The 11,434-nt window shown below is 41.0% G+C and overlaps 2 protein-coding genes across 2 annotated transcripts; both read right to left on the bottom strand.

Annotated features, from left to right (window-relative positions):
• Positions 1–3,344: 3,344 nt before the first annotated feature.
• LOC310779607 (serum amyloid P-component-like) lies at positions 3,345–5,422 on the bottom strand (the record flags this gene model as incomplete). Its single annotated transcript, XM_083640118.1, has 4 exons — positions 3,345–3,578; positions 3,737–4,031; positions 5,082–5,184; positions 5,362–5,422. The coding sequence occupies 4 exons, from the start codon at positions 5,420–5,422 to the stop codon at positions 3,345–3,347; spliced, it is 693 nt and encodes a 230-aa protein (XP_083496244.1).
• Positions 5,423–7,264: 1,842 nt separating this feature from the next.
• Positions 7,265–9,823, bottom strand: LOC310779961 (C-reactive protein-like). Its single transcript, XM_083640491.1, has 5 exons — positions 9,803–9,823; positions 9,501–9,561; positions 9,223–9,325; positions 7,882–8,176; positions 7,265–7,719 (listed from the first exon to the last, which is right to left on the bottom strand). Exons 2-5 carry the CDS (start codon positions 9,559–9,561, stop codon positions 7,486–7,488), a joined length of 693 nt encoding a protein of 230 aa, XP_083496617.1. The 5' UTR covers positions 9,803–9,823; the 3' UTR covers positions 7,265–7,485.
• Positions 9,824–11,434: the final 1,611 nt, after the last annotated feature.

Below are 11,434 nucleotides of genomic sequence, written 5' to 3'. Positions count from 1 at the left end.
TTTAAACCCGGAGGGACAGGATGCGAGGGAGATATTTTACATTCATGCCACTTTAAGCAAACACAGCAAGTAAGCCCAAACAGTAGCACAAGTCAACATTCATGCATTTCTGTAATTGCACATGGCCTCACACAGTAATTTGATACTAAGAAGTGGATAGAACGGTTGTTTTTAAAAATGATTTCCAAGATACTTCTGCTTTATTAGATGGCATACAGAAGCGAGAGTGAGTGAGTGAGTGAGTGAGTGAGTGAGTGAGTGAGTGAATGAGAGAGAGCGAGAGAGAGAATGTGGTAGAGGGATGACAGGAAATAAAGGTTACAAGCTTCAAAGCTATGACATTACATGATATGCTATTATTAAAGAGGAGACAGGGGTGACAGAAACGAAGAAATTGAGAATGTGAAAGAGATATATAGACATAGATAGCAGTAGCATCTTGCTCCACCTAGTTGTCCTTGTTTGCTGTATTGGAGGCCCTGTAGGAATCCAACCCCTGCAGACAACCAGCCATCTGCCATCTTGGCTCCAATCCAGCACTGCGGTGCCAAGATGGCGCACATGTCACAGTCAAAAGAATTAAATATAACACTCATGATAGAGGAGGATGTTTTAAATATATATATAACATACAACAGACTGCTAACAGCCTAAGCAATGGGACATATACCTTTGTAGGCTATAGTGAGAAAAGTATCTCAGTTGGGGCCAAAGTGCCTGGTTACAATGAGGCCTGCTATAAACAAGGTGAAGTTCTTTTTGAAAGCAAGTAAGCTATACAAAGGCAACTAGCAACCAGCTACTGTAGCAAGTGGACAGTAACCAAGCTGAACCACACAAAACAACAGCTGCGAACTAAAAATCACGTAAATTTACAACTACACTTGGCAAAGGCCTATCATGGTTACATCCTCAACAAAGGATTAGTCTAAGCCCACTTGGAAATGGACAATGGAAATAAGTCTGAGACTTTATTGTGCTTATCCTTGTCAATTTTTAAAGCTATGATGTATTTTGTATTGCTTTTCAATTGCAGAATAAAATCAAATAAAATCAAATAAAATCACTTCCTAGAACCAGTGATGTCACTGGTTCTAGAAGGTAGAACCAGTGCCATCGTTTAGCCTGCATTATTTGACTTTAATCACTCATGCGCACCTGACCGTCGCACTTTCTCGAGGCAGGTGGAGATGGCGGGAGACTTCAGTTTCTATTTGTGCACAAAATATATAAATCACTTTCAATAACCAATGTCTATTTTCATAAACTGTCAACACCTTGATATTCTTTCCAAATTCACAAACTTTCAAGGATTTCAAGGCCCGTGGGAACCCGGGCAATATGGCTGGGTATACATACTGTATAACAATTATGTGAAGGACTTCGGCACCATCTTTTTCACCATGACAAATGAGGACACAAGATGACCATGAACAACAACAACTGACATGTCTGCTATTAGAGCTGCTGTCACTCTGCATGGCTGGTGACCTGCTTGCATGTCCACTCATGGGAGAAAGCCATGAAGAGAGGCTGCAGGCAGAGATGGAGAGAGACACAGGAGTTGTCAGTATTGTGTCAAGTTCACACGTGCGCGTGCACACATACACAACATACACACACACACACATAAACACACAGACAACCACCACTGGCAGTCAAATATAATCTCTATTCCCACACACCCTCAGTCACAGACCATCAGACATACAGTATATACCATAGTATCTGCATTATATTCTAAGCAAAACCATTATGATTCATCATGCCCTGTTACAGTTTACCAGGGCATGGGGATTATACTCCTGCCATCTATTTGTAATTACAGATTACATATGATTACACAATATGCATGTGTATCTTTATCATCCACACGTCATCCCTCCTCAGACATGTGGTGAAAGTCAGCATTCAATCTGATTGTCTCATTGCTGACACTGAGACAGATTGACAAAGACATCATCTTTGTGTGTGTGTGTGTGTGTGTGTGTGTGTGTGTGTGTGTGTATGTGTGTGTGTGTGTGTGTGTGTGTGTGTGTGTGTGTGTGTGTGTGTGTGTGTGTGCGCGTGTGTGCGTGTGTGTGTGTGTGTGTGTGTGTGTGTGTGTGTGAGAGAGAGAGAGAGACTTTTTGACTTTTGATGTTCCTTTAATGAACAGTCAACTTATCTTTAAAAAACCGAGCGACCTAACAAAGCCAAAAACTAAACAAACTCAATTGCCTCGCCACCCACAGGCACACACGCACACACACACACACACACACACACACACACACACACACACACACACACACACACACACACACACACACACACACACACACACACACACAGAACAGGGATTAAAAAACATCAGAGAGAGAGAGAGAGAGAGAGAGAGAGAGAGAGAGAGAGAGAGAGAGAGAGAGAAGAGTTTGGGCATTCATAGTTAATTTAGGCCAAAAGTTTACAACTTATATCAGCAAAGATTACTAGGGTTGTGCTTTTATTTTCAATGCATGCCTTTACTGTAATATCCAAATATACAGTAATTCCCACAAAGAACAGCTGTGATGGAAAAGTCTGTGGGCTGCTGCATGTTCTGAAGTGATGAGACCCACTGTGTCACATGTCCTAATTCTGTTGAATCATATTCCTAAAGTAAAATAAATAAATAAATAATTCTGTTGACAATAGTAAAAAGTAAATCTTTGTCTTCACATATTCTCAGAAACTCCAACAAATAGTTCTCTCCTCTAATTTCCCTTTCCCTTATAATCTCACTACTGTAAAAGAAAGTGGCCAGTTCCGCAGTACACAGTTGCTCAGTTGCTCAACTGCGAAGGCGAGCACATTAGAAATGAGCACGATATTTCTAGTTGTTATAATGCTCCTCAGTCTAGAAGGCACAAACATGGGCTGTAAGTGGTCTTACTTAACCCATTGATACCTGATGCAGCATTTGTGTGTACAGTATATCCCTCATTGTGCGTATCCCTTTAAAACCGCGAACCGGTCTTAAAGGGATACACACACAAATGCTGCATCAGGTATCAATGGGTTAAACGGGGACATAGCAATTGTATTCCAATGACAACATAATTTTGAGCATATAACACCACCAAAACCAGTTTTATGACCAATTCAGTTTAATCATCGTCAGAAAAAGTCTGATATTAAAATTAAGGATACAAGTGACATGATCAACCAAAGGGAAAGCTGAACATTATGTACTTGATACAGAGGAAGCAGAGAAACCTTTTGGAAATGATATCACCTCTTTACCAGTGTATTGAGTTAATATAAATGACAGACACTTTGAACAGATATTCTTTGCATTGGACAAAAAAAGTCTGATTTTTACTTTAAAAGCCATGACATTCATTTAGCGACACTTGTTTATTTTCCAGCAGCACTCTTCCTGTGATCGTGAACTGCAGTGCCCTCCAGTTGAGCACATTGCCTGGGGTGAAGTTTAGATCATCCATGTAGCGCTGGATCTCACAGGATGAAAGGACATAGTCCCACATGTGGACATCAGTCATCATGCCAGTGAAGGACTGGTTACTGTCAAAACCCCCACCATAGGAATCCTGCTCCTGTGGACATTGCAGAAAGAGTCAAATTGAGATAGTTAACAGTCATATTGTACCATTTTTATTTTCTGAAATGAGACATCTATACTTTATAGAGGTTACTATAAGTTATGACTTAGCAATATTAGTTGGAAGACTATAAACTTTAGTGGCAAACAAACCTGTCCTAAGATAATAATAGGTATTCCGCTAATGTTTGATCCAGAGTTGACAAATTTCCTGGCACTGGGTTGTCCATCCAGCCACAACTGTCCCAGTCCAGACTGAGAGCTCCAGGTGGCACAGACAGAGTGCCACGTGTTCAGCTTGTACTGTCCTCCAACTTTCGCATGACTGTCCCTGACATACAGCTGCAGCACATCGGCTGTGCCCGTCTTGAACATGGCGAAGTCATTGTCGTTGGAGGGCGTGGCCAGAGAGAACAGGATGTGGACTCTGTTGAGGTCTGTAAAAGACCTGTAGACACACACACAAAACAGATTCCCATGCATCATGTCTTTCATACTCAGGAATGTAGTTGGTTCCATCATCAGTGATTCCCAAAGTGTGGGGCGCGGCCCACTGGTTGGCTGTTAAGGTACTACAGGTGGGCATGGCTGTGAGGTCACCGGGGTCCCGACCTCGGTAATTATTTCCTATGGCACAGCACAGTCCATGTTTGACGAGCTCTGGGCTGATTGGTTACTGTTTTTGTCACTGATTCTGTGATAGCCAATTTTTATTCTGTTTTTCCACTTTGTGATGTGCCTGGGTCAGATATGTGTTATTTTTTTAAGTAAAAGAATAAACATTGCTATTATGCTGTATTATTCATTTGTACTGCATTGCCGGTATGTCCATGTTCACATCTTCTGCTTATGAAAACAAAAAATATATAGGCTATAGGGAAATACTTATCTTTATCAGAGTTGTGACTGAAGGGGTGGGTGGACCCCGGAAGATTTTCAGTTTTGCAAGTTGGTCACATGATTTTAAGTTTGGGAATGGCTGACGTAGCCTCAATGATTCCCAACCAGGGGTACGCATACCCCAGGGGGTACTTGGAAAGATTGGGGATTATAATTTATTTCCAAAAGATTACAAAATTTCAAGTCATTTGTCATAAGCCCAATGTTAAAAAGGTATGTGCACGCTGAAACTACCGCAGATTGACACCTGCCGGGGTGTCAACTGTTACACTGTTAAGCTACTGATATGGCTCAAAAACGACCAGTCCAGTCGCTCCAAATTCAGATTTAGGGCAGCCCGGTGACAAAAGGAAAAAAGATGCCAAGTCCACACACAGTACGGCACACACCGAAGTTCAGTGAAAAATAGCCTATATTTTGTATAGATTTAATTGTCTGCATATTATAATAAAAGTTATAGAACAAATTTAGGAGAATCATTAACACGCATCAGTGGGAGGGGGGTACTATTGGCAATGCAAAACAGCTCAAGGGGTATACATAAGACAAAAAAGGTTGGGAACCACTGGCCTATATAACTCATAATACAGTAGCCTACCTGAGACAGACAGTCAAAGCACTGAATTCAATTATTGATGTTTCCAGTTTGACATGAGCTGTGTTGGTCTCTTGTGGGAAGGTGAACATTTTACCCGAAAGATCTAAATCGACAATTAGAGTGTCAAAATCAGCTAGCAAATGAATTACACAGTAAAGACAGAAATACATATCCAGGGCTACGGCATGTAATAATTCACAAAATTCATATATTTGGAAAGAGAAAAATATAGAGTCTAATATTTATTTCAGTCGATTAGATAAAAAAACAAGTTTTGTACCTTGAGGAGCTGCAGCACTTGCTCCTGCTGTCAGCATCACCAGTAGAAGTAGACCCTTCATCTATGCAAAGTCAACAGACATGATAGAAAATGCTCAGAGTACAGTAAATGAAATCCTTTAATCATTTCATTTCTTTTTTTTTACTACTACTGCATCACAAGTAGTATATACTGTAGACTACAAATTAATTTCTTGTTATTGGGCTTGGTCTGCTCTGTTACAGCAGATAGAGAAACTGCAATAATATAAAATACGCTATCACTTGTGTAACATTTCAGCAGATATATTCTCTTGATCTTACCTTGTGATCTGTGCAAGTGTCAGGATGTTGTGTGGAATTAATGCATAGGATAGTGTGTTTTTAATGGTTTATACTTCCTCATCCCTGTGTTTGGTTTTATGCCTGCTTCCTTTTTTGAGTTATTCAGAAATTATATAACCAATAATGAAAGTACTGTATTGCAAGTGTTCTTCCTCATACATTGTCATTGACTCAGCAGAATTCATGTTGAAAGCACATGTTCGTGTTAAAAGATAACCTTGTAATGATCTCCACCAACGGAGTTGGCTGCAGGTCATGATTCAATCCATTCTCACTCCAAAAGCATCAAATACTGACGTTCAGTCAGGGACCTTTGCCATCGCCATTGCCTTTTTTAGGCCGGCGACGACCTCTTTATTAGGGACTGTCGTTTCATTCTGTCACGGAGTTACAAGTCGATTTGGCTTTGGCCAATCCTGGCGTGTTCCGCCCACAAATCGAGTGGGATTCAGCGTGTTGTGGTGCTACGCGAGTGAGAGCCGCAGGCAGCCCTTAACGTTAACTAACGTTATCCTGGAATGCGATTTTAACGAGCCAGTTGCATTTCTTTGCATTCTTAGACATTACCGTTTGCTTTATTTTGTATGTTACATACAATTGCCCAAGAATGCCTTCATGGATTAGCTCCCCCGCCCATAAATGAATTCATTCACAGAAACAGAACTAGTGGACTTGGCACCAGGTCTGAAACTAGAGGCGACTGCAAGGTCCAGCGCAGACTGACCACGTTTGGTCAGAACGTCCTCTCAGTTAATATAAAGGCAGCCAAACGTGGAACAGTCTGCCAGTCCCCATAAGGGAAAGTCCCTCACTCGTCACTTTTAAGGGTTCACTGAAGGAATGGCTGAAAAGCCACCAGTCCTGTGGCCACAGGTAATAAGGTCAATTTCTGAACTTATTTTTATTTTTTTATTTTCTTCTTTTTAATGTATACTGTTGTGTTTTTTGAGTGTATTACTGCTGCTTGTGTTTTGCTGTTTTGCACATGTATACTTGTCTTACGGGTGTAAAGCACTTTGATGCCTACGTTTTGTTGTTTTATATATTCTGTTTTCATGTTTTTGTGTTTTATGTTTCGGGGACAACGGATGGAAACTAGCCTTGTGCTAAATCCGGCGATTTTTACACTTTTATTATGTTCCAGATGTTTTTATCTGTTCCATGGTTATTGTGTTCATTAATTTTGCATTGTCCCGTCTAAATAAATAAATCAAAGCAAATCAAATCAGTTATGGGCTAGAAATTCTGCCAAGTTACAACTTACATTCAATAGGAAGCCATTTTCTCCATTTCGAGGAGATAAGCCAGCTGCCTTTGTGTGAGCGGAGAGTGCAGCCTGCCGGCCTGGAATCTCTGAGGGACCCTCATTTGACCCTCATTTGACCCATTTGACCCTCATTTGTGTGCGTATCCCTTTAAGACCGCAAACCGCGTTAACGCGGTTCGCGGTCTTAAAGGGATACACACACAAATGCTGCATCAGGTATCAATGGGTTAAAGGGGACATATAGCAATTGTATTCCAATGACAACATAATTTTGAGCATATAACACCACCAAAACCAGTTTTATGACCAATTCAGTTTAATCATCGTCAGAAAAAGTCTGATATTAAAATTAAGGATACAAGTGACGTGATCAACCAAAGGGAAAGCTGGGCAAAATATGTACTTGATACAGAGGAAGCAGAGAAACCTTTTGGAAAGGATATCACCTCTTTACCAGTGTATTGAGTTCATATAAATGGCAGACACTTTGAACAGATATTCTTTGCATTGGACAAAGAAAGTCTGATTTTGACTTTAAAAGCCATGACATTCATTTAGCGACACTTGTTTATTTTCCAGCAGCACTCTTCCTGTGATCGTGAACTGCAGTGCCCTCCAGTTGAGCACATTGCCTGGGGTGAAGTTTAGATCATCCATGTAGCGCTGGATCTCACAGGATGAAAGGACATAGTCCCACATGTGGACATCAGTCATCATGCCAGTGAAACACTGCTTACTGTCAAAACCCCCACCATAGGAATCCTGCTCCTGTGGACATTGCAGAAAGAGTCAAATTGAGATAGATAACAGTCATATTGTACCATTTTTATTTTCTGAAATGAGACATCTATACTTTATAGAGGTTACTATAAGTTATGACTTAGCAATATTCGTTGGAAGACTATAAACTTTAGTGGAAAACAATACTACCTGTCCTAAGATAATAATAGGTATTCCGCTAATGTTTGATCCAGAGTTGACAAATTTCCTGGCACTGGGTTGTCCATCCAGCCACAACTGTCCCAGTCCAGACTGAGAGCTCCAGGTGGCACAGACAGAGTGCCACGTGTCCAGCTTGTACTGTCCTCCAACACTCGCATGACTGTCCCTGACATGCAGCTGCAACACATCGGCTGTGGCTGTCTTGAACATGGCGAAGTCATTGGCGTTGGAGGGCGTGGCCAGAGAGAACAGGATGTGGACTCTGTTGAGGTCTGTAAAAGACCTGTAGACACACACACAAAACAGATTCCCATGCATCATGTCTTTCATACTCAGGAATGTAGTTCCATCATCAGTGATTCCCAAAGTGTGGGGCGCGGCCCACTGGTTGGCTGTTAAGGTACTACAGGTGGGCATGGCTGTGAGGTCACCGGGGTCCCGACCTCGGTAATTATTTCCTATGGCACAGCACAGTCCATGTTTGACGAGCTCTGGGCTGATTGGTTACTGTTTTTGTCACTGATTCTGTGATAGCCAATTTTTATTCTGTTTTTCCACTTTGTGATGTGCCTGGGTCAGATATGTGTTATTTTTTTAAGTAAAAGAATAAACATTGCTATTATGCTGTATTATTCATTTGTACTGCATTGCCGGTATGTCCATGTTCACATCTTCTGCTTATGAAAACAAAAAATATATAGGCTATAGGGAAATACTTATCTTTATCAGAGTTGTGACTGAAGGGGTGGGTGGACCCCGGAAGATTTTCAGTTTTGCAAGTTGGTCACATGATTTTAAGTTTGGGAATGGCTGACGTAGCCTCAATGATTCCCAACCAGGGGTACGCATACCCCAGGGGGTACTTGGAAAGATTGGGGATTATAATTTATTTCCAAAAGATTACAAAATTTCAAGTCATTTGTCATAAGCCCAATGTTAAAAAGGTATGTGCACGCTGAAACTACCGCAGATTGACACCTGCCGGGGTGTCAACTGTTACACTGTTAAGCTACTGATATGGCTCAAAAACGACCAGTCCAGTCGCTCCAAATTCAGATTTAGGGCAGCCCGGTGACAAAAGGAAAAAAGATGCCAAGTCCACACACAGTACGGCACACACCGAAGTTCAGTGAAAAATAGCCTATATTTTGTATAGATTTAATTGTCTGCATATTATAATAAAAGTTATAGAACAAATTTAGGAGAATCATTAACACGCATCAGTGGGAGGGGGGTACTATTGGCAATGCAAAACAGCTCAAGGGGTATACATAAGACAAAAAAGGTTGGGAACCACTGGCCTATATAACTCATAATACAGTAGCCTACCTGAGACAGACAGTCAAAGCACTGAATTCAATTCTTGATGTTTCCAGTTTGACATGAGCTGTGTTGGTCTCTTGTGGGAAGGTGAACATTTTACCCGAAAGATCTAAATCGACAATTAGAGTGTCAAAATCAGCTAGCAAATGAATTACACAGTAAAGACAGAAATACATATCCAGGGCTACGGCATGTAATAATTCACGAAATTCATATTTGGAAAGAGAAAAATATAGAGTCTAATATTTATTTCAGTCGATTAGATAAAAAAACAAGTTTTGTACCTTGAGGAGCTGCAGCACTTGCTCCTGCTGTCAGCATCACCAGTAGAAGTAGACCCTTCATCTATGCAAAGTCAACAGACATGATAGAAAATGCTCAGAGTACAGTAAATGAAATCCTTTAATCATTTAATTTCTTTTTTTTTACTACTACTGCATCACAAGTAGTATATACTGTAGACTACAAATTAATTTCTTGTTATTGGGCTTGGTCTGCTCTGTTACAGCAGATAGAGAAACTGCAATAATATAAAATACGCTATCACTTGTGTAACATTTCAGCAGATATATTCTCTTGATCTTACCTTGTGATCTGTGCAAGTGTCAGGATGTTGTGTGGAATTAATGCATAGGATAGTGTGTTTTTAATGGTTTATACTTCCTCATCCCTGTGTTTGGTTTTATGCCTGCTTCCTTTTTTGAGTTATTCAGAAATTATATAACCAATAATGAAAGTACTGTATTGCAAGTGTTCTTCCTCATACATTGTCATTGACTCAGCAGAATTTATGTTGAAAGCACATGTTCGTGTTAAAAGATAACCTTGTAATGATCTCCACCAACGGAGTTGGCTGCAGGTCATGATTCAATCCATTCTCACTCCCAAAGCATCAAATACTGACGTTCAGTCAGGGACCTTTGCCATCGCCATTGCCTTTTTTAGACCGGTGACGACCTCTTTATTAGGGACTGTCGTTTCATTCTGTCACGGATTTACAAGTCGATTTGGCTTTGGCCAATCCTGGCGTGTTCCGCCCGCAAATCGAGTGTGATTCAGCGTGTTGTGGTGCTACGCGAGTGAGAGCCGCAGGCAGCCCTTAACGTTAACTAACGTTATCCTGGAATGCGATTTTAACGAGCCAGTTGCATTTCTTTGCATTCTTAGACATTACCGTTTGCTTTATTTTGTATGTTACATACAATTGCCCAAGTTATGGGCTAGAAATTCTGCCAAGTTACAACTTACATTCAATAGGAAGCCATTTTCTCCATTTCGAGGAGATAAGCCAGCTGCCTTTGTGTGAGCGGAGAGTGCAGCCTGCCGGCCTGGAATCTCTGAGGGACCGGGGTCTGAATTTGGCTTAATGCGGTGGACTCGTCTGCCATTCGCCTGCTCGTCAATGCTTGTTTTGCAGTGCCCGTTCGCCTTTCACTGAAAAGTGTCTGAATTTGACAATTTATGGTGTTTTCTTTGGACTACGTGGGTGCCACTTGTTTCTGAACTGTGTTGTATTGATGCTGTTGTGTGGATGTGTGGAGTGCAGTGTCTGGTGTTTGCTGGATAATTGCCTTATAAGGGAGAGGGATTCTGTGCTCAGCTGATGGCACAATGCTTATCCACTCTTGCTTTCAACCTATTTGGAGTTACTACTGAAGTTTGTGTGTTTGATGTTCACTGATAAATTAACTGCTAAGTCACCTACATTAGGAAGCTTCTGTAATGATGTGGGTTTGATTTCCACAAATCTGAAGAAAATTGCACTGCTGGAAAAAAAAATGCCATCACATTTTATTGGTGAAAGTAGGCCATTTTTAGAGCAATTGAGTTTCACAGTCTTTTCCATTTACACATTTTTCATCATAGTAAACACCCTCCCCCCATTGGCAATTACGGTAATTAGTTGTTAGACAGACACACAAAAGTGGGGTAACAAAATATGCCTGCATGGTAAACAAATGTGCATGCCTGGTAAACAAATGTGCATGCCTGGTAAACAAATGTGCATGCCTGGTAAACTGTGCATGCCTGGTACAATTTCAAACCGACCACCAGCCATGTTGGCGGACAACAGGCTCATCAATGCTTTCCCAGGGAGAAATTTCGGGGGAAATTTGACTTCCAGATAACTTCTTCATTTCCTTCATTCACTTTCACTTTAAATTCAAGGGAATGTACATGACCCATGCAAGTTTGATGGGAATTATTCACGCACGTA

The sequence above is a fragment of the Poromitra crassiceps genome, assembly GCF_964638095.1.
Source record: "Poromitra crassiceps genome assembly, chromosome: 7".
Taxonomy (NCBI): domain Eukaryota; kingdom Metazoa; phylum Chordata; class Actinopteri; order Beryciformes; family Melamphaidae; genus Poromitra; species Poromitra crassiceps.
The sequence above is the reverse complement of the archived record's forward strand: the minus strand, read 5'-3'. Positions and strand labels throughout refer to the sequence as shown.

Bases quoted from the DNA above. Each gene is read 5' to 3' on its own strand.
- LOC310779961 (XM_083640491.1), bottom strand. From the start codon at position 9,561: ATGAAGGGTCTACTTCTACTGGTGATGCTGACAGCAGGAGCAAGTGCT. The intron at 9,326-9,500 runs GTACAAAACTTG...TTGTCGATTTAG, and splicing joins AAGTGCTGCAGCTCCTCAAG to ATCTTTCGGGTAAAATGTTC. The intron at 8,177-9,222 runs GTAGGCTACTGT...GTGTGTCTACAG, and splicing joins GCTTTGACTGTCTGTCTCAG to GTCTTTTACAGACCTCAACA.